This window comes from Poecilia reticulata, linkage group LG14 (assembly GCF_000633615.1).
Source record: "Poecilia reticulata strain Guanapo linkage group LG14, Guppy_female_1.0+MT, whole genome shotgun sequence".
Lineage (NCBI taxonomy): Eukaryota > Metazoa > Chordata > Actinopteri > Cyprinodontiformes > Poeciliidae > Poecilia > Poecilia reticulata.
Window position 1 is genome coordinate 4,312,517 of NC_024344.1, and position 23,788 is coordinate 4,336,304.

The following is a 23,788-nucleotide window of genomic DNA, read 5'->3' on the forward strand; positions in this document are numbered from 1 at the left end:
ACTGTAAAAATTAAAAGTGATTTTGCTATCATTGTCAGAGTGGAGCTGGACGAGCAATAACAGCATCTGCGGACAGAAATAGACACGGTTTCACTGCTGTCTCGCCTCTGTTTAAGTGGTAAGCCATTATGTTGGGGCAGATCACAGAGCTCATGGCTCACCTGTGATTAAACCTGTGGTTTCATATTCCCACAGCTTCCTCTGAATGAGTCCAAATCCAAAGACTATTATCTCTGTCGTAATCTGCATGTCATCTCCTCTCTGCACTTACTGCTAATCCCCCTGGTACAAATAGAACAGCCAAAGCAGCCTGACACATGAATGAAAAGAGTGCTGATAGAGGGAGCTCAGATGTGAATGACTAAAACGACACGCAGGCGGCCATAAAGACAAAGGATGTTAAAAGAAAGGACAAAAATGAGATATAAAAATTCCTCCTCATGCTGTTGAATGACGAATAAATAGAAGAGAACTGACAACAACCAGGAAACGGCATGAATGGTTTGAATATTTGCTTCAGATTGACTCCAAGCATTGTGATTCATCGCTTTAATCTGTAATTTTTTTTGACATTCCTGATTGATTATCAAAAAGAAACCAGTCTGTACACAGCTCGTAAGAATAGGTGCAACATTTTCTCCATATATGCATACTGCTGCACAGTCTGGTATCTGGGCTGTGCTGCCTCTTTCAATGACACATACGAGTGTTTGTTACAGGCTATGTACACTGCTCAAAAAAATAAAGGGAACACTTTAACATTTAAGTGAACACTGAAGTGTTCCCTTTATTTTTTTGAGCAGTATAGTTCCTGTTATCATCAATCTGTGCACGGCCTCAGGCGGTGAAGATAACACTGCAGCAGTGCAGGTTTAGACAGACAGGCTACATCACCAGAGTTGTGAAATGTAACCCAACTTCCTATAGCCACTTCACTTTGTATATGCAAATAAAATAATGTACGAGTTGGCAACCGTTGGGAAAACAAACATATATCTTTCAGTGAGAACTGCACTGGTTGGCTCCCATAACACAGTTTTAAACTAAAGAACTAAAAAGTAGCAGTCTGTCAGTGGTGCTTATTTTATAAAATGATCTATTACCAGTATATAAACTCTTTGTGTATTATGAGAATTTTCTCATACACTTCTCGCCAGCTCTGTGGTGTTGAACCGCGAGCTATTGTGAATCACAAATATTTTAACTGAAGAAACGAGAAGTCAAGACACAAATTCATTTTTAATGGATTTGTTGAAAATGCCATCTTTGAGTTTGTCACTGTTTGTACTTTCTCTGATGCTATTGCTGTTCATTTTATTCTTGTTGCATATTTAGCAGCTCTGTCTATTGATTTGTTTTTCAGTAGTTTGCGTCTCCATTATCAGAAATCCCTTAATTTGTGTTTTAGTCTCTATAATTTCCCCAGTAATTTTTATTATTTGTGGCTTTTCTGAGTCATTTTCAGTAAATGCTTTATTGTTTTGAAAAAAGCGGAGTCTATTCTTGCCGCAGATAGAAAGTGATGGGTTTTAATGCTGAGTTTTAACTTTTGTGTGCAGAGTATTTATTTTTATTTTTTCCCATGAATGCATAAGTCTTCTACTTCTATAGGTAATAAGATTTTGCCATACTTGGTTATTTAACCCATGGTAAATTTGTGTTTAGATCATTTCTCAAATTTTTTTTCAGGTACAGAAATAAGTTAAGACATTGTCACTTGCTTTGACAACCGATTGATTTTGCATAATATCTTTAAACGTTTACCTTCACAAAATGTATACGGTAAATGCTTTTTTGTTTTCTGAAATGTTAGATAAGCGTATTTGTACTTCAGTTTATTAAGAATCGCATTGAGCTCCCTGCTAATAGTGAGACATGCATCACTTACATTCTTCAGCCAACTGTTATTTCAGTTACCAACAAACTTTCATGACCATAAGACATGGTTAGATGGCAGGTGGGCCATTAAATCCCACACAAAGACTTACTTATCCAGTTTAATCTATTAGTTTTGTTTAATTATGACAGAGGAGGTCTGTCAGGGACATATTTGTGTATCTAATGACTGTACTGTATTGTCAGGAAAGAAATTCAAGTTTTTTCACTGAAATTCATAACTATGTTGTTTGAAGTTAAATTATGGCTAGCCTAAGGCACACGTCTCACAGCTGCTTTGTTTACACCCGGCACTCAGACGGTTAATCGAGATTGACAAGCTGGGGATAGTTGCGCATGCGCAGCTGAAACTGACAGAGGAAACAGCCGGGGAGTAGTCAAACTGTCCACGACCAGAGAGAAAGAAGAAGAGGGAAAACAGCCAGAGGAACAAATAACTCGGCTTCTACGGAGGTTTCCCCCTCTCAGGACAGCTATGTTCGTCTCGACGCCATCGCTTCCTCACAGGTGTCCGCTTCCCGGTCGCTGAATGGCGCTGGTTACCGTACAGCGTTCACCGACCCCCAGCACCAGCTCCAGCCCCTGCGTTTCGGTGAGAGCCGCTTTCATTTTTGTTTTTTAATTTAATTCACCCTCCTCCACTATAGCTTCCACTGTCACCTTAAACCACATGTTCTTGTCGTCGAAGGCGGCCCAGGGCTCCGTTTCCGCTGTCTTTTTTAACGGCTGCTGACTGTCTCCAAGTGCTTCGCCTTTGTACCCGTGCGCATGCGTGAAATATAGCACATCATTTTTCAGTTAGTTACTTAATGCAAAGTAAACCTGCTCAGAAATTGCGTTTTGGTCTGTATTGGTCGTATTTAGTTTTCAAAGCATTACACCATTGCCTTTCAGAGTAATTAAGCTTTACATAGTGTCCCTTTAAAATGGTTCTTGTATGTATATTTCCACCCAGATGAAAAGCTTATGTTCCACTCAGATACTTAACTAAGTTCCTCTCTTTTATCTACATGTGAGGTATTGTTTCAGCTATGCGAGAACTAACAAAATACCATGGGATTTGTGCTTCCTCTTAAAGGAGTTATGTGAACTTTTTGTATATGGGCGAATATGGACGTGTGTGTCTGTCTTTGCATGTCTGCCACCTCCCCAGACACACTCTGCATAGTTTCTACCAGTCTTCCTGTTTCTGTGTGTGGTGGTGTGTTGTGAAGGTAGCCCCATGCAAATGAGAAACACAGGTGTTTTTGGAGTTGTCTTTTCCTTTGGAGGTCTAAGGTCCAGAGAAACAGGAACCACCTCAGAAAGCCTGAAATAGAGAGAGGAAGTAATCTACAAGCAAACTTGTACACAAAAAAATCAGGCTTGTGTGCACACTTCCTGTGTAGGTGCAGCTGTTTGTGTAATGTTTGCGACGCCTTAGGCAGTGAAGTTTAAAGATTTTCTTTTTTACCTGTACATGCTTGCTTAGAAATGCAAGTGTCATTGTATAATTTGAAAGACGCATGCAATCTGAAGAGGTTGACGTATATATTTTTGCCACTTAATAAAAGCACATTAATGGTCTTAGTTATTGCAGTTATATACTTGAAGTTGCGCAAGTTGTAAGTTTTGAAGGATATACTGAGAAATGTTTTTTTCAGTAGTTTGCCAGCTAATCACTAATCAGAGGGTCACGTGTCCGATTTAAATCTCAGGCCATTTTATTGGGTCATCTTTGCAGAAAGATTACTATGTCTAGTGAGTGGTTATTCTTCTTTTTTTTTTCTTAAGTTTATATAGGTAATTTGTTTTGTATAACAATACTATAACTTTTCTGCTATATAAAAACAATTAGATCATCCATCCAGTGATGTGGTTCCCTACCTCCAGCAGTCATTGGAGAAGAGGTAGGGTAAACCCTGGACAGGTCACCAGTCCATCACAGGGCAACAAACAGGCTTGACAGACAGGAAAAACAACCACAAGAGCCAGAGATCAATGAGCAGAACAGTCAGGTTTTTGGACTGTGGGTGGAAGCTGGAGTCTTGAAGAAAACCGTAGGAGAAAACATGCAAACGCAATGCAGAAAGAACTTGGGCAAGGATTCAAACCCGGAGCTTTCTTGGTGCAAGGCAGCACTGCTGACCACTGTGCTTCTTCCTGTCACATCATACCTTTGTAATTGATTTGTGACAACACTGTGAAACTGCTGAAAGAGTCATGGCTTTCATAGTGCAAATCTCTAACACTGACCCAAACCTACGCCATCCAGTCAAATATAATTGCTAAAGTGTTTCAGAATTACAGTTTCCCTACAAGTAAACCATTAGTATATCAGATTAATAATCTATTTGCTTTCCCCTTGCTGTGCTCCCGAATAAGACGCTGATGTTATGTTACTTTTTAAACAGAAAGAATTTCAGTCTTAGTATGATGGCCTTGAAAATTGACCCYGTGCCTTTTGTATTCTGAGAGGAAAACAGGTTCTGTGAGTAGGCATAGTGATAACCGCCTTGCTGTGCACACACACATTTTTTGTCTTGTTTTCCTCATGAAGCACAGAAACAAACAGCATAGAGGAGAGAATGCTGCAACTATTAGTAGCCCATCTGAGTTTTAATCTGATTTTATAGAGGTTTTATTTTTGAGCCAGGGAAAGAAAAGCTGCTGAAGTAATGGAGTAAATGGTAGGGAAGTACTTTCAGGTGGAAATATGCTTTTAACTTGTGACCTGTGCTCAAATACTGAAATAACAAGTTACACAGCTTCCCGTATTTGAATACATGTGATGTGTGTGTGTGTGTGTGTGTGCGAAGACGTTTAATGAAATGCCAATTTAGCTGTTTACCCTCAACATGTTTTTTGTAACATTTCCTTGAACTATGCCTGAGTTGGGGGAAATCCATCGTGTGCCGCACACATGCTGAAGCCGTCCGTTGGCCTCTTGATTACAATCTTTTTAGTATTTTTCTAATGAAGGCAGATGGTACAGGATGTTGTACATGAACAGAAACATGTTCCCAGTTTCTGTTGCCCCTTTTGCTCAGGCCTCACATTTCCATTCACCTTGGAAAATTCTCACATTTTCATGTATGCAAAATCTTTGTTTTCTTATCCAAACAAAGTTCAGGTGGTAGCAACACGTGACACGCCTGCATAAAAAAGCAGACATCAATCTTCTGACGCAAAATCAAAACCTTCCATCTTTACGATAAAGTTCTTTACATTTGTGCAGTCATTCAGAGAGCTGTCTTTTTGCTGATCACTGGTATAACAGATTTTTTCCATAATTGTGACTTCTATGATATTTAAATGTTATGGCCACCAAACGATACAAGGATGCATGTTACCGTATACGAATTAGAGCTTTTTAGGTTTGTTCACTGATGCTTTGTTTATTTCTGTTCGAATAAGCCATGAACAGAGCAATCATGTTATTGGACTCATGTTTCCGGCTGCTCATAGTTTACCTCAGACATGCATCTGTGCTTAGGATTTATTTGAACTGTCTCCTGGGCTGTTCTGTCTGACAGCCGACAATGGAAACCTGCGGATATGTTGCCTGAAAGAGGATGAGCGCCACCCGTTGTGGTTATTATATTAAGCTACAGCCACAGCAGCGTTGTCAAAACTGCCAATGATAGTTTAACACTATTTTCATCTTTTTTTTCCCCAAAGATGGCTTGGTCAAAATCTTCCTATCCTCTTTGTACTCTTGCATACAAAATATGCCACGGTCATGTTTGCAATTTGCATGAATGAATCAGCAAATAATACCCCATTATAGCTTTCTTCCTTGGTTCAGTCATCTTTTGTCTGTGCTCATTGTTGCCCACCATCAACCTCCTATCCACCCTTGCCTTTTGTAAAGCTGCTGATGTTTTAGTAATGTCGTTAAGGCTAGTTAGAATAAACAAGATAAGTACCGGGCCTTACAAGATAAGCACCAAGTGTTCATCTGCTGCCAAGCCTCGGCTTTTACATTTAACGAGGCTTCATATTACGTTTATTTACTCTTTGGCTTTCCCCATCTCCCTGCTTGTTGGTGTTTGTGTGTGTGTGAAAACGTTATTCTCTGCCCAGCCACACCTTAAAAACGGAATGAGATCATTTTCCTGCAGAGTGTGTAAATTGAGTTGGAGCTGAACTCTGCCCCCTTCGCCTGGCTCTGCCGGGCAGTACTCTACGGATGCCACTTGTACTTTTATTCTCTTTGTGTGACTCCTGTGTGTGTGAATGTTGAACTTACTGCTTTGTCACCCATCATAACAGGTTGTTTTTTTTTATGTTTGGCTATAAATTGTTTGAAAAAAGACAGAATCCCAAACTAACTGTATGACACCTTGTATGGTTTTATTTCAATTGTTTTCTAATTTATTATAAAATCAGCAGTGAAATTTCATGACAGCAGTTCCAAAAGTAATTGTCTTTCTGTTTCTACCTTTAAAACAGAACCAGTGGTTCCTCATTTGGATCTGGTTTGAATGCCATTGACAACTTTGACACTATTTTTTATTGTTGATGTTTTTCAAACAACTAAAATGAATTACAGATCACAAAGTGTGCCTTACAAAGGCTGTTTTTAGTTTAGAATAATACATTCCAGATTTGAGAATAGTGTTACATATTTTAAAATTGAACAGATGTCTGAAAACTGAAATAGTTTTTCCTTTTATCCGCTATTGAATTGACGCTTGAATCTGAAAAAACATGGAGTTTTAAAAAAGGACATTTATAGTAAGCATATTACCTTAAACTAGGGCTTCACAATGTTAGGAAAATGTGAAATTCCAATATCTTTGTTGAATTTTGTAATAGAAAATCCGATTAAACCAACTTGCCTCAGTCTTTTTCCATTTTCACAATAATGCCATGTCTTAGATCTTAGAATGTTTAATAAAGAGTGTGCATTATATATATAATCTGATATATTATTTGTTTGTTCTCAGGAGTCCGGTAGTGGGGAGGATGATCGCCGCTCTCAGCCAAGGAGGTAACATTTTTAACCCCATGTTTTTTTGTCTCAGACGAAGCTCATGTGTGTAGACTATGATTTCTATGTCCTAAATCCAATGTTGTTATATACTAGGTTGAACTTGTGCTTGTATGACGCGTCAGACCATCTTTCTCTGTAAGTCTGATGAGACTGAGAGCTGCTGCTGCTGTTGTCACGTCTCAGTCCAGGGTTGCCCCTCGCTGCTGCATAGCTGGAGAGCTGGTTTACCCGGTTTCTCTCAAACGCAGCTGTAACTGCTTTTGACCCAACAGTGATCAGTAATCACATCCGTTGCCAAATGTGTTTAAATGTTGAGCATTCTTACTCCTTTGCTAGATTCAGCACTTTAAGCACAAGTGAAAGCCTGAAATCCTCTGGTGGTGATTAATGGTTATTTTCTGTCTGTCCTTTAGAGGGCAGCAGCGCCTGTGTTGGGCTGATGTCAGAATGTGGGTCAGGAAAGCTGCCCTGCTGATCCAGGGACAGATTGGTAACCACTCCCAAATTCAGAGCATTTGTGTGTCTGTCTGGTCATCAGAGCTCTGCGCCATCCCTCTGAGAGAAACAGCTGTCTGTGTTGGAGCAGCTGGCATGGAAATCTTTGCTTGCATATAGGGGCTGATTATGTTTACATAGTTAAAGGTACACGATCGGATGTCATATTAACTTGATGTCATCTGATCTGAAAGCAAATCGGTTTCTAAAAATGTGAAGATTTGTAGTAAAATAAGGCAGCATTTGGCTGATTTTTTTTTTTCCCCTCATGGTATTTGCTCTCTATATAGAAGATCTATCATCTTTTTAATTTATTTAAGTTAATGTACAACGTTCAGTTTGAAGTCTTGGCACTTGACTTAAAAATTCTCTCAGACTTTCAGTGATGTTTATGTCTTCTACTATTTCTGAACAGCACCATGCGGTCAGTAAAAAAGCTTTTAGTTTAGAGAAGTAGGAGATAAAATTTCTTCCTTAAACTTGTTCAAGGTGATGCTGCAGAAGCTAATAACTGAAGGTTATTTGAAATCCAGTTTTTGGTGTCCGTTAAACTAATCAAGATTTTCATCATACTGTTTTCCAGGTTTAATGTACTTCTGATAACAGGCTTGAGAAAATGTCTGTCACTCATACATTTCAAATGCCACCAGTTGTTTTGAAGACTCTTGTATGTGTTTGTCTGTAAAATTAAGTTTATTTATTGAATAATCTGATGGTTATATATTTTTATTTCTGTAGAAAGAACTGTACTGTATCAGAAATGCTATACTTGCATATTAATTTGCTGTCAAACTAGGATTTTTATTAACAGGTTATAATTTCTCCAAATTTTGTACTCATTTACTGAACCATTGTAGATCAGTTGATCTTTCTTGGTAGTTAAACTTTTGGTAAACATTGTGGAAATAAATAAATGAACAAAAGATGAAAAGATTTATATAATCTTAATGAAGAATTTGTATTACACCATGTTTCCACTGTTTGTGTGAATGGGATCATATCACATATGAACTGTGATCTAAACAAAGTAACGCTAAGCCACCTCCTGCTGATGAACAATATTGATCAGATTATAGAAAATAGTTGTAAATCACAGCAATTCAACATGGAAATTAAGTGGCACATCATGGTTGAACCGAAACATCCCCTGGAAGACGACTCGTTTTCATACTTGAAAAAAAATCAAGTATGAATTGATCGGAAAAAGAATCAAATTCTCAAGGGTTGTGAAGATCACATCCACTCGTGATCTGACACAGTTTTCTCTGTCTGCCGTTCGTTGAATGAAAGCCTTTGGAGTATTTTGCCGTGCCTCATGCAGATGTATTCTGACCCATTTTAATCAGTCTTTGCAGCTTGTTAAACTAACTTCGCCCAACCTGGGTTTTGTAAGCTGGCCAGGTTGCTTCTGTGATGGTCCAGAATCCCTGACGGCTGGCATTATAATTAAAGTGCTGTCACAACTTTTCTACAGTCTTCGTTTATAGCTCACAATAGAAACCTTTGTTTCCTCCCTGGGACTTTTGTTTTGAGCCACTGTAACCAGAAGTTACTGCTGGTGGAGAACCTGAGTATTATCCTCTACCCAAAGCTGAACGACGTCTATATAAAATTCTCCAGCTGTCACCAAAATAGTGGAATTACAGTAATTATAGTCATTTAGTGGGACAAAAGTCAAAGTTTTCACATGTATGCTCGTGCAGTGCAGGATTTTTAACCTGAAGTATTTCTGTTTCTGTGTATGAGAGTAGTTTTATATAATATTGTTTATTCAGATAAAGATAAGCATGATTTCTAATGCACGTGTTAAATCTTTCTCCCCAGTAGACTTGTTGAAAGAGTAACATTACTTTTTTTATTTGATTTATTTAAGATGAAATTTATAACATCCAAAACATCCATCTTAAAAAAGCTGCAGGGTATCAAAGAGTTAATTTCTTTAAGAAGGCTTTTAATTTAAGTAGCGATTTATTTTATTAATAAATGGAGCATGATGCCATCAGCTTTAGAGTACAACTGTATATCATGTTTTTTAAAAATATGTCCCAGGGGAAGCATATTTAAAAATGATCAGAATAGGTCCAAGTACAGACCCCTGGGGAACATCGCGCATGATTTTGGTATGAACAATGGGTTCATTGTGTTCATAATGAAACTTAAGTCTATAAAATCTAATCCCAACTATGTTTTAAAGTCTTTGTACAATAATTCTGCGATGTTGAAAGTAACGCATAAATCCAATATTGCCAGAGCAGAAACAAAACCCTTGTCAGAGGCCAGTGTGGTTCCAGCTCTATATTTTCGCTAAATACTAATAGAAACTTTTAATTTTTTTTATTTTTTATTCTCTTTGTCTTTTAAATCCACGTCAAGATGCTCTCAGATGGATCCTGAATCAGACGCCATTCTGAATGAATTTTCCCACTATGCAGGGATCTGAGCGGGTTTATTCGTCTTGACGTTGCTAAAGTGTGTGTGTGTGTGTGTGTGTGTGTGTGTGTGTGTGTGTGTGTGTGTGTTCTGCAGCAGACGTTCATTCAGACTCATGTGGTGATGCAGCGGTTGTGCCTGCGTAAGCGAGGCCCACTGCAGCGCTGCTGATTAAACCTTGTGACATCAGCACTTTATGGCGGTAGCTACAGCAGCAGCATTCACTGGCTGACCCACAGAGGGGAAATTACTGAGAGACTGAGGATTTAAACATGATTCTCATAGTTTTGATCAGTATTCATGATCCCTTATAATCTCAGATGGAGAAAAAAATAGAATGAGGGTTTAATTTAGCATTTCAATTCAATCCTGTTGTACTTTAGTGTGCAGAAAGTATTTTGCATCCTTGATGAGACTGCTAATCAGATTTAACAGACCATGTRATATTCCTGCTGAAGAGCGAGTGTGTGTTAAATTAAATACTTAAGGCTGTTCTGTGATCAGTAAGGCCGCTGTATATGTTTATACATGTGGCAACAGTCTGGTGTCTGTTTGCAAAAACCACATCCTTGCCTTTGTCGCGTGTCATTGGATGCTGTGAGTTTCAGCAGACAAACGGAGCAGTCAGGTGGAACTTGAGAAACGGCTTCAACAACACAAACACAAACATGACCCTGCTGGTGGCCTCTGACCTTTTCTAGCTTTTCTAGCTCGACCTGTGATGTGTGGTATGAATAATGGCACCAACACGCCCTTATCACTTGTAAAAGTGTGTAACAAAGAATCAGAGAACTATGTAAAGGTGCTTATTTAGGGAAAAAAGTCAGTATTGTTGGCCAGGTAAACAGTGTGTTTACATGTTGTTTTGGTAACTCAGATTATGAAAGTGATTAAAGATTGCTGCAAGTATTTTGGTCTCAGCAATCTCCTCCTTGATCAAAGACCAGAGATGACCTTTGAATGCCCAAAAATAAATGTCTACACAGACATAAGTAATACAAGAGCCACAGCAGCAGACCACTGCAGTTGTTGTTTATCCTGGGGAGTGTTTTGCTGTCAGGTGGTGACCAAGCAGTTCTCAGCATGTAACGTAGCCTAAAAACTGAAACCATGTGTGATCAACGGGTAGTGTGACTCAAGTCGGTGATCAGGTTCCTGCTACACACATGGGAAGGCTGGACTGTCAGTTTTGATTTCTCAATCATCTTTTTCCGTTGTTGTTGTTGTGGAAACGCCCACGGTATCAGGAGTAGCTGGCTCAAACACAGCAGACCTGCTATATGTTATGCTATTTTCCCAGCAGAAGTGATCAGTAAACAAAGACATGATCAATGTGCAGCTCACTCTATTCAAAAGATGCTTTATGCTGAGGGAAGATTATTACTCCTTAAACAAGAGTCACAAGAATGGGATTTTGTCTTACCAGGATTGAAAACATGAGAAACATCTTAGGCAAATTTTCAAAAAGTTAAAGTCGGAAGAAGCTGAAAAGTTGCAACAAGCTGTTTAAAGAAGGTAAATCTGAATATCCATCCATCTAGTTATCTAAACCGAATTATGCTTTCAGTGTTGCGGAGGGGCTTTCTAATAATTGTACTTGTCAGACTTCCTACTTCCTGATTATGTCAGCTGGCTTTTACTGCATCATGTGATAAACAAGCATGACAACCTACCTAAAAGTTTGTCTTCTCTTTGCTGCCACAACAACCGTGACCTGTCGAGACCTGGACTAGACCTCTGTGCTGTGCCGTCTGACAGCACATTTTAGTTTAGCAAAGCCTTTTGTTTCCACAGTGTTCCTTAGCAAAGCAGGTTTCTACATGGTTTTTTATTGCTCTTTGGTCCAAATGTAATCCCTATGTTCCCAATATTTGGCATTTTTGGTGACAGGACAAATCTCTGACTATTCAGCACCATTCACAAAAACTGTGACGCTCTGTATATTCTGCGATTTTATGTTGTGAGCTATAGTGGCTTGTTTTACATGTTTACCACTGTTTCTGTCTTAAACAGAAACTGCTTTAAGGAGAACGGGGCGCCCCACAAAAACAGCAGTTGTGTCCTTCACAATTTGGCTCTTCGCTCAAATCCTTACATTTTCCTGCTTAAAATACCAACTTCGAGGGCAAAATATTCACTCCCTGCCTAATATGTCCGACCACCTTCAGGAGCCATGATGAAAATAGTCATATTTACATAACCTGTCAGAGGTTACAATGTTTTGCCAGATATCATTCAGAGAAAAAAAAAAAAGACCAATGGCGATGCAACCTTTTTCAGTATGTTGAAATATACGTTTGAAAGAAAAATATTTCTTAATCTAGGTCTCTTACTCAAGAGCCCCTCTCTAACATTTCTCCCCCCTGATAATCCGTCATCCAGACCTCCACATCCTGCCGTTTCCTCCGATTGGACCATGCGAGTGTCTCCTCCCCTTCAGCGGGAGGATTTACCGCAGCTTGCCGCAGACACATGAGAAAGTAGCCGCTGAGCAGATGGTGATGCACCTGCTCCGTCACAGTTTCTGATAATAAACGTGTCAGCGTCTTTGCGGGATTTTTTATTTTTATTTTGTGCGCACCGTAACACCGCGCAGCTGTGAGCAGCAACCGGAGACTCGTTTGTTGCGATGCCATGAACAATAATTTAAAAAAAACGACAAAGTGTGAGTTAACGTAGTTTTTACGTTTGAGCTAATCCTTGTAGGATTCACGCATTTTAGTCGGCGGTTATCCGTAGCTAACCCCGTTTTAGCGCGTCCCGTCCCCGCCGCCGGAGCAGCGATGCCTCCCGGAGTGGTGACCGCCCCTCGCAGCTCGTCTGCCGGCTGCTTCTGCGCCTGCTGCGGGATCAGGATCAGACCCTATTTCACCGAGAACTCCGTGATCTCCCAGGGGAAAATCTATCAGCTGTAAGTTCTGATCGGAAATCATCAGAATGTGAGCTACTGTACCATTTTGTACTCCTCTTAAGTTGTTTTCTTTACCCCACTTTTCTTAAGTCTTTGTCGTGCACTAAATAGGCTTGGATTAAAATGGCTTACAGTCTTGATGTCTTATAGAAAGTATGCCAGCAGCCTGGATGAAACGGTTTCTCTTGCTTTTGCCTCCTTACAAACTTGCCTGCAGATGCTTCACCTGCTCACATGCTCTTCCCCTCCACCCACCTCCGTTTCCATGCATCTGAAGGAGCCCAGGGCAGCAAGCACACTGTGTACCCCAGACACTTTCATATCTTATAATTAATCTGTCAACTCTGGAGTGAACACTCTGGATCATGCTGGCATTTATTGGTGATTTATGTGTTTGATCAACGAAGCACGAAATATTTCCTGCACCTATTCATTATTAACACTTCCATAAGACATGCTGTGTGGGTCTGTGTGTGCAAACTCGGCTCTTTCACAAGATCTTGGTATGAAGATCCCGAAGGCATGCTAACGGCATTGTGCTAACATGCAGATTTATTTTTTGTCTTGAAGAGTGGCATGTGGATATTGTCATCACACGGTCAGTGCTGTCATTTCTGAGTGTTACTGGTGTTTTTAGGATGTGTAATCCTTGTTGATCCTCTTAATCCTTCACAGAAAAACCAAAGTTTCTCTTAAAAAATGTAGTTTGCTTGATTAGAATCTACTTTTACAGTGGAATTTTGTAGCATAAAGCTGCTTGCCTAAAGCCAACATTTGTCTTTTTTTTTAGTCCCTTTTGTCTTGTAATGACTCCTGTCTTGATGACAGGTGGTTATATTTCCAGACTTTCTGTCTCTCCACCTCATCCTTGCCCTGTGTTTATGTTCTGGCTTTGAAATGAGTGACGGATATGGACACTCAGTCATCAGTGCTGACAGGATCTGCCTTCACCGTCGTCATAAAATACAAACAGACTTGAGTTTCAGCGTTGGACTAATCCTGAGAATGCCAACAAGTTGCTAAGCAAAACATATAATCACCACTACACTGAATTTTGGTAACAATTGGCAATAAAAACTCCTGAGAACTTTGCAATCAGATTGAGTTGGGTATCTTAAGTCCATTACATAATTCAATTATCCAAAGAGTTCTCGGCTTAAGTGGCTTAGTGAGAGGTGCTAAGTCTGTGCCAGATAGTTGTTCAGGTTTGTGTGAACAAGTGGTGATATCGCAGAGAAGTTGAGGAAATTCAAAAGAAAGTAGAAATTGTTATGTCAAAGTGCAAGTTGCTTTGATTTACTTTGCAAACCAGTTAATTTTTGTCGTGCCTCTATTTTAGGAACACTTAAAATCCAACTCGGCAAACATGGCTATATGTGGCTGGGTTTTGTTTCACATAGCAATCTCAACTGTCTTAAGATCATAAATCTGGCCTGTAATGGTTGTGCACGAGATTATTTGTTTGTTTTACTAGAGCCCAGAACAAACTTGAAATCAAAATGGAACTTTTGAAGTGCAATTCCCCTTTCAGCCAAGCTTTGATTGCAGGCATTTACCAGATATTGTTGAACAAACATTTTTATGGTTGCTTGATATGGCTGGGAATGAAAAGCTACAGAAGTATCTCAACTTTCGGTGAAAGTTAAAGTGGCACATTGCAACAAACGGCTCCAGTGCTGGCAACATTTAAAAATGTGTATATATGATAAAACATTTTATTACTATAAATGTTTTATAGTAATAAAATTACCTCACTGCAAATGATAAAAAATGATTTAAAAAAACCCTTTTAGTTCTGGTGCATTGATCCTCCACCTATACCTAGCAGTGGGGGATGAGGTGCTTTTCTACATTTTCATTTTCGCCTGCAGTGTTTTATTGCCAAAAGGCTGAATCCTTGGTCTCTCATTTGACCAAAGTAAAAAGTTTCATCTAACATCCCAGTAAACCTTGACATAAACCAATGAATACATTAAACTGGGGATTTTTCAGCATTTTTAGCTTGACTGTGCTGCAGCAATGATTTCACTTTTTAGGCTTTTTAGCAAACTACACCAGGGATGCTAATGAATGTAGCCTCCAGAGTAAGATTTTTCTTGATCTGAATGTTTGTTGTGCAAAGTCCCAAGAAAGGTGTTAATGTGTTTCTTTTTTAATTACATTTTTTTCAACCAATTTCTTTTTTGTGTCTGTGCAGCATCAGTGAAAGTTTCCTGACAGTCAAAGGAGCTGCTCTCTTCCTGCCCCGAGGAAATGGCTCTTCTCCAACTTCAGCCTCTCGCTTCACTCAGCTGCGGAGTAAACATGCAGGTGAGGCGGAAGGTTCTGTTTAAATCGACTACCTTTTTCTCTAGTGTTTTCTTTTTTTTTAGCTCGACGATGTAGCATTAATTCAGTCTGATCAGACTTGTTTCTTGAATCCTAACAGGAGACATCCAGCAGCATCTGCAGACCATGTTCACTCTCCTCAGACCAGAGGACAACATCAAGCTGGTGGGTGCACAACGCTGCTCAAAGCACGGTCTGCCTTCAGCGCTGGTGTTTAAATTGGTTCTGACTTTAACCATTCCTGCTCCAGGCGGTTCGTTTGGAGAGCGCCAGCACTCAGGCCACGCGCTACATGGTGGTGGTCTCAACCATCGGGCGCCAGGACACGGAGGAGAGCGTGGTTTTAGGCATGGATTTTAGTCCCATTGATAGGTGAGAAAATGAAGCACCCAAGTTCATGTTTCCAGCTTTGATGATGTCATAAAGTTGTCAAATGGTGGGTTTTTCTTCTCCTTACAGCTCATGTTCAGTTGGTATGGTTTTGCCTTTATGGAGTGACACCTTAATACACCTGGATGGAGATGGGTGAGACATTTCTAAACATGATGAAACTGAGTACAGTGCAAGCAAAAGATGGCAAAATGAAAGTTTCCTGTTCTTTGTTTGCTCTCAGAGGATTCAGCGTATCAACAGACAACAAAGTGCATGTATTCAAGCCTGTCTCTGTGCAAGCCATGTGGTGAGTCTAAAGAAAAGCAAATGGATCTTATTGTTTTAACAGCTTTTACCCTGCCATCATCTTTATTCCATTCTCAAAAACCTCTTCACTGTCTGAATTGTGACGCTTTCCAACTCATATTGGCAGGTCGTCTTTGCAGTCGCTCCACAAGGCCTGCGAAGTGGCTCGCTGCCACAACTACTTCCCAGGCAGCTTGTTCCTCACCTGGGTCAGCTATTATCAGAGCAGGGTGTCCTCCGACCAGGCCCGCATCAACGAGTGGAACGCCATGCAGGATGTGCAGTCACACCGCGCAGACTCACCCGTCCTTTTCTCTGATGTGTAAATATTCAAATCCTATATTAGTTGGCATACTGCTAATTTACACTATGATGCAAAAGTCTTATGATTTTTCAATATTTTCCATCTTTCTCTACTGTACAAAATTCTGAAGGGTGTTTGTGATGAACCCATATCACTCAGCAATTTGTAGAACTATTATTTATGAATTGCAAGTTTTTTGCAAAATTGCTGAACATTAAAAGCATCTGGAGATAATGATTTTAAGTCTTGCCACAGACTCCATGTTGCAATCACAAATGCATTCTAATTTATATTGGGTTTTGATGTAAAATCCTAATAAAATACATTGAAGTTTGTGCTTTTAAAGACATTTGTTGTAGATACTTTTGTCTAACTTTGTATGTTGTCTTGTTTCTCCAGCCCCACAGAGAGAGAGCTCACAGAACGACAGATAAAAACCAGTTTGAGGGAGATCATGATGCAGAAAGATCTCGAGAATGTCACCTGTAAAGAAGTGAGCTGCCTCAGATGCTTGGTGTAAAGATCTGTCAAGCAGAAGCAGTCATTTATTTAGATGTTGCTCCAAATTAGGTTAAACTGAACAGCCTGTCCTCTGACTGAATGTGTCCCACAGATCCGGACCGAGCTGGAAATGCACATGACATGCAACCTGCGAGAGTTCAAGGAGTTCATCGACAAAGAGATGATTGTTATCCTGGGCCAGATGGACAGTCCTACGGAGATCTTTGACCACGTCTTCTTGGTATTTTGGCAGCAAACATTAAACACTTATTTTGGACGTTACTCTAAACAGAAAAAAGCTTTAGCTACATACATTTGAACTGTTTAGCTTCACTTTGTGTATTAAACCAGAGCAACCTGATGCAGTCTTGTGTAATAAACTGCTTGCAATTTTAAGGTACTTGGGGCTTGTTTGGTTTGTAAAGACATACTGTACATGAGGCATGACTTGCCATGGGATTTAGGACTGATGAAAAGCTCTGAGGAAGGCCTAGAACAACACTGAGGATTGCTTTTGTTTCCTACAGGGATCTGAGTGGAATGCATCTAATTTGGAAGAGCTGCAGAAGAGTGGGTAAGGAAAAGCAAAATGCAACGAAACATCAATATAGCATGGATAGCAATGAAAACAGTAAAGAATAAATATGCTTAAAATGAGAACATTGTAGCTTGGTGTGTTTAGAGTTAAACTGCAGCAGACGAGCAGTCTCTTATTTTCATCTAACCTCTGTTCATTTCCTCTCTAGGGTTCAGTACATCCTGAATGTAACGAGGGAGATCGATAATTTCTTCCCCGGTGTGTTTGAATACCACAACATCCGCGTCTACGACGAGGAAGCCACTGACCTGCTTGCTTACTGGAACGACACCTACAAGTTCATATCTAGAGCAAAGTGAGTTTTACTGGATTCCTGTGCAATCTGGAGAAGTACAAAGACTTTTTAAAAAATATGTATCGATGTGTAACAAGAACAGTGTTTCCAGTCTTAATTCATTTTCCCTGTTATAAGATTAAAATCTAAATTTCTGAAAGAGAAATAAAGAACAAAAGCTCATTTTAATTGTCTTATCTTTGATTTACAACATCACAACCTGGACTTTTTACAGACCAATATATCAGCTGTGCTTCAGCAAATAAATTCAAGATGGAGGATAGATTTAAAATTTCACTTGATCTGAATTAGTTTATAAGCAAAAAAATAGGATAAAGGGGAAACGTTTTTTGTCGCGTTCAATGATTTTTGGAACTTACAGTGAATAAATCCCAACAGACAAATGTTTTGTCAGGGTTGGTGATAATTTATGATTTAGTGATTTTGTTGCATCTAATCATGAAACTGATTATTTTGTATAGTTGTTTAGTATTACTCTCATTTACTTCCAAATGTTTACATAATGTAAATAATGTACATTTTTCTGCATTTGAGCCTGCAGAAAAACTCTACCCCAAATTAATCAACACAACTATAGTTTCACTTTAAACTGAAATGGCAAAAAATGTTTACAAGAGAAGGATTTTTTTTACTTGAACATAAACAGTCTTTTTTTTTTTCTCTGTTCCAAAAGTGTAGTTTTTTTTTTTTTTTTTTTTTTTTTTTTTTGTTTTCTACTCCAGACCTAACTTTCAAGCATGATTCATATTACAACATGTTTCAGGTCAGTGGTTTTCTTTTGGAAAACGGCCACAGTGTGACACATTACTTTACAAGGGTCTTTTGATTTTTTTGTAATAGTTCTCACTCCATTTTTTTTTTTTTTTTTTTTTTTTTTTTTTGAGATTTTGCTTCTAAATCAGCTCATTTGTTCTACATGCCAGTTTTAAACACAAAATGACAACGAATAACTGACTTGTTCTGGTCTGCACCAGGAAATCTGGCTCAAAGTGCCTGGTCCACTGTAAAATGGGAATAAGCCGCTCTGCAGCCACGGTGATCGCCTACGCCATGAAGGAGTACGGCTGGGATCTGAAAAACGCCTTTGATTACGTAAAGGAGCGCCGGACTGTGACCAAACCAAACCCGTCCTTTATGAGGCAGCTGGAGGAGTACCAGGGCATTCTGCTAGCCAGGTACATGTAACATTTTAACCGCCTTATATTTGGAACAACATTTTATTTTAGCATTTTAGTGGAATATGTGATTGAACCTATCTTCTTATTTGGTGCATTAGTGTCTGTGCTGTGAGAGATTTTACTGCCTTAGTAATTTTGTAAGTTTTGAATTTAAATATACACCTAAACATAATAACAATATCTTGAGCTTTTTATGAAAGATGTGTTTCTGCTTATCCAACATACAACAAACCTTCACTAAATCAGATATTTTTGTTAGATGAATGCCATTTTTTTTTTATATGCACAAAAATGTTTTTTGTTTTTTTGTTAATGTTTTTTTCTTTTTCCTTAATTTGATTTTCCATTCACCAATCCTGGCCTATTAAAGGGAAATTGTTAGAGTTCTAGTGTTTTACTGGTTGGTTGATGACAGAAAATCTAAATAATAAAAATCATTTTCAGAATTGAATCATCGTTGAGACGATAAACTTGCACAACAGGACATAACTTTGACATAGATTATGTGAATCAACAAATTCTGCTAAATTTAGTTAATTTTGTCTTTACATCTGTCATTTATTTTGTAGCAAGCAACGGCACAACAAGTTATGGCGTTCTCACTCTGACAGCGATCTGTCTGAGCACCATGAGCCCCTGTCCAAGTCCCTCGCCCAACCCAACAGTCTGGGTCGCGCGGACCCCCATAACCAGGCCAGCAGCATGCCGGGCCCCTCTGTGAGAGATCTGCTGGACTCTCTGGGACCGTCGCAGAGCGCTGGAAAAACAACATACTCCACGAGCCAGCCTGACACCGGCACCCAGTCCAGTTGGCTCGGCTCCTCTGCCTTTGATGATGCGCCGTCTTTATCAGGTGATGCTAAAGCTAAGAGCCTGGAGGAATCCTCTCAGGCTGATACGGCCGCCAGCAGGCAGCTCGCCCACCTCCACCCCGACTCCACAGCTGGTTCTGTGTTTTCTCCCACCCTCTCCAATGGTCTGTGTGACTCGGAGGAGCAGCCATCGTCGCCTCCCCCCTCCCAGCCAAGGGCGGCTACAGTGGTCCCTAAGCCTGAGCGGACAGACGTGGTGACTGTTGCACAAAGCGTTTTGGTGGGCCAGCCTCACCCACCTCCCTCTGTTCACCACCTCCCCCCCTCTCCAGCTCAATCAACCACGAATGAAACCGCCAAACCGCAGGTTTCCTCCTCTACCCACCTGGCGTCGGAGCCTGAGCCACCAAACACACACCAGCCTGGACCCCACTGTTTATCTGCACCAGTGCCTATTAAAGAAACGGACGATCATCAGACATGTGACTCAGATCCGCCGTCCTCCAACGACATCAGCAGCTCTCCCACCGCGGCTCCACAGGACAATGTGCTGCTGTTCGGCCACAGTGCAGATCACATAAACTTTTTTAGTGCCAGGGAAAAATTCAAGGGAATGAGTCACGATGGCAAAACTCAGAGTGCTGCTGTGCAGCTGAAGAGCTGTGGCAAAGACCATCTACCACAGGAGGACGTAAACAGTGGGGGGCAGGAGGAGGAGGAGAACACAAAGGTAACCATTGCTTGTAAGTTTTCCTCTATACCTTCTTTCAGTCTTTGTCCTTAGTGTGAGTGAGAGAGTGAGTGGATTTTCTGAGAAGTTCAGCTATCTTAGAAATCCTGCAGTATTTACATATCTTTAACTTTAAATATCATTGAAAACAAGTTATTTTCAGTAATTCAATTCAAAAAGTCTAACTCAGATGAACTCATTAAGCACAAAGTGATACATTTATTTATTTCCTAACAGCCGACCATTGTTCCTCTGTGGTTAAAATCAAGTCGATTTTCTGGCACTGAGGTAACAGTGACACCATGATCATTAGTTCTGGCATTTGTGCTGTTGGCAGAGTGAAATCAGCATCTTCTTAAAGCTCATCCACAGAAGAAACTTTTCTGCTGTACAACCAGACACTGAGATCTGTAATTTCTAAGTGAAATGTAGAAAATATTTAGTCTTAAGAGGCCTTTGGACCAATAAGCAGCCAAGTTCTTTGATGATTTCTCTGGTTCAGGTTAAGATGAAGAATGCAACAGCTGTGAATCTCTCCCTGCTCTTCAGTAGGCTTCTCAAGGCTTCAGTTATCCTTGTAGCATGAATTCATTTTTCCTAATATACCTTTTTTCCTTACACCTAACTTTACATTAGGTACTTAGACACTCCCTGATATATCATCTTTTGTATAATGAATAGTATAAGTTTGACTTTTTGAATTGAATTTTTGAAATTAGTGTCTCAATGATAGTTTTGTGTGTTCAAGTATATTTGAATTTTGTATTTACGTACCAATATATAATTGAAATCATTCCAAATAAGCATTTGGATTCTCATGATTCAAGTGTGCCCTCTAGTGGTTGCTTGTAGAAAAGTTCAAACGTGTTTTTATTGGTTTCACTTTATTAATATTTTTGCTTCTGAATGATCTCTGCTCTGTAGGAAATCCCAGCTCCTGCGCAGGTCGCAGGAGTGAACCCCACAGAGACCCTCACCCCACCAGAACCACAGAGCTCCCATGACCAAGACGGGACGAGGTCGAAGCAGGAAATGGAGAATCTGGACGCTGACCCTCAGAAGGAGGCCAAGAGTGTAAGAGAGGAATCCAAACAGAAAGAGGACGAGGAGGCCACCCCCCCTCGCCTCTACAGCGACTGGACCAGGGGGTCTGTGCGGCGAGCTACGCAACAGCTAGAGCAGCGGATGAAACAGGAACACGAGACGCCGTTGGCCTCGTCCTCTGGCAGCACCTGCGGCTCCCAGCGGCGTCCAAACAGCATCCACTCCATGACGACGTCAGTGCCACAGGACGCATCGGTTTCCCCGCAGGTGTCTGTGGAGGGAGCGCAGGAGGGCGGGGATGGCATGTTTAGACCGGTTGGAAGGGGGAACACGTGGGGGGTTCTGGGAAATGTTGAGAAAAGCACAAAGGGACTCAAACTCCAGCCTGCTGACACCAGATTGCTGTCTACCTCTTCTCCTTTCCAACACTCTGCACCATCTCCTTTTGCGTCGGTAAACTTCCTGTGTTTGGAAGGTGTGACGGAGCTCGAGTCTTGCGTGGACTGGGACTGTTTCGCCGAGGGACTCCACGCTGACGTCGCCCTGAGGGAGACATGGGAGACCCTGTGTGAGCTGGGTGTCTTCCTGCAGCAGGTCGGCTCGGCGGGAGCCTGCTTCGGCCAGGGCTCAGGAAGCGCTCCGAAGCAAGGCAGCAGCCTGCAGAAAAGGGTCAGGGAGGTGGAAGCCAGGATCCGGCAGGCGGGCCTGACCCCTCCGTCTCTGATGAAGCGCTCGGCGTCGCTGGCCAAACTGGGCTGCCTGGAGCTCCTAGCCAACGATCTGACTGAGCTGGAGCGCAGCTGCTCCGCTGCAGCGCCGCCCTCTTCTCAGGCTCCTCTCCACGCCGCTGGTGATGAATCCAAAAAGCAGCGAGTGCACAGTTCTCCTCTATCCAGCAGCAAAGAAGCTAAGAACGTTTCTACTGCTGGAGAAGGCTTTCCATCGTCAAAAAAACTTCCAAACGCTGACCAAGACTCTCTACATTCTCCTGGGCTGACTCTTCTGACCAACAGGCAGCAGTATGGGAAGACTCACCCACTGAGGCAGCTTCAGAAAAGAACTGTTGGCACCCTGTACAACACCATGTGACCCTCACTGTGTGTGTATGCGTGTGTGTTTGTGTGCGTGCACCTCTTAAGTGGAAATCAAGTGCACATGTTGGATTTATTCAGCAAACCGAAGCCTCTTGCCTTAAAGGATAGTGTTTAGTTGTTGTTTTTGTACATTTTTCCCTACAGATCCACCAAGAGCCTCTGAAATCAGCGACACGGCGCCTGATCCGAAGCATAATCAAAACCCAAACTTGTTCCTGAGCCTGTACATACTCCCTGTGCCCATCATTGCTGGTTTTCTTGATCGTTCTCGTATATCACAGGAAGGTGGAATGTTGCCTCTGTTATTTCTGCCTCCTGCTAAAGTTTTTTAAAACATATTTTCTGGAGAGTTTTATTCATTTTGAGCCAATATTTTTGCGTAACTGTCAAAATCGGGCAGAAATCGTAACCGCCAACCGTCTCTTGAATGCAGATTAGAAACGCTTCATCGGGAAGTGGAAACCCAAATTTTGGATTTTGAAATGGAAAGAGTGGAAGAATTATTTTTTTTTTTTTTTTGCGTAACACAATATCAATACCTCAACCAAATCTGACCTGCGCAGTCGTCAGGCTCTGGTTTTCTGGAATGTCCTCCTCCGTCTGAAACAATTTGAACTACACTTGATAAACTGGAAAAAAAAAACTGGTGTCTTTCGTTCTCTCAGCTCTGAAGCCGCTCAGAGCCGATTCCTCGGGTGTTTAGCTGTGAGGGAGGAAGGGTAGTTTTGGGGGCTATAATGGCAGAGTGTATATTTATGAGTTCCCTGCTGTGATCTCTTTTGGATGTAAGTCTATATTCTGAGTGTTTAGAAACTACGTGTTTTTTTTTTTTTTATATAAACATCTGGAATGTGTCGGTGACTGAGTTTTATTTTGAATGGATCTTTGTAGTACAGCTTTTAGGAGTGTGCCTGTGACTGGCAAGTGAAGCTTCTCTGCAATCAGAAATATCTGTACAGGGACGTCTGTCATACATGCACTTTACTCCCTTTTTTTACTTTTGATTGTGACTTTTTATTTTTACGTGGGTTTGCTACTTTTGGGGGAGCATGCTTAGGCGGTAGTAGATGTCGGGTGTGTGTGTGTATGTAATGTCAACCACATTTTGGATTTTATTTTAATTCGTTGATGTAAATATTTTATATTGTGCTTCAACTGTGACCATAAAAATGGAGATTATTAAAATTTGTGTTTTCTCTGAGTTTGTTAAAGAGCCTTAAAGTCTTCTGGTAAAACGACGAGAGAAAAGTTTGTTTTGGATTATTTTAGCTTTAAACTATAAAGTCATTTTGGCCTTTTCCTCCTGGGTACAACTGGTGTAGCTCAGTCAGGAAGGTCAGCCATCTTGATCAGGCAAACCTTATCGACTGCCCATTAATGGTCTGTCTTTGATGGTCACTCTAAAACATTGACTTTATATTTCCGTCACTTATGCAAGCTTACACTGATTGTTTATTTGGAAGACCGATTTCAGTTCCTGATGGATTTCTTCAGATGTTGCTTTAATATKTCCAGA

General features: G+C 40.6%; 1 protein-coding gene across 2 annotated transcripts; it reads left to right on the forward strand.

Annotated features, from left to right (window-relative positions):
• Positions 1 to 2,181: 2,181 nt before the first annotated feature.
• On the forward strand, positions 2,182 to 23,473 carry ssh2b (slingshot protein phosphatase 2b). Of its 2 annotated transcripts, XM_017308689.1 has the most exons (15): positions 2,182 to 2,488; positions 6,828 to 6,871; positions 14,908 to 15,020; positions 15,139 to 15,203; positions 15,289 to 15,410; positions 15,498 to 15,563; positions 15,652 to 15,717; positions 15,844 to 16,038; positions 16,420 to 16,513; positions 16,634 to 16,762; positions 17,049 to 17,095; positions 17,268 to 17,414; positions 18,389 to 18,589; positions 19,162 to 20,134; positions 21,059 to 23,473. In XM_017308689.1, the coding sequence occupies exons 1-15, from the start codon at positions 2,426 to 2,428 to the stop codon at positions 22,265 to 22,267; spliced, it is 3,534 nt and encodes a 1,177-aa protein (XP_017164178.1). In that variant the 5' UTR covers positions 2,182 to 2,425; the 3' UTR covers positions 22,268 to 23,473. The 2 variants fall into 2 exon arrangements, with proteins under 2 accessions (XP_017164178.1, XP_008425608.1); XM_008427386.2 differs by lacking the exons at positions 2,182 to 2,488; positions 6,828 to 6,871 and adding an exon at positions 12,256 to 12,710.
• Positions 23,474 to 23,788: the final 315 nt, after the last annotated feature.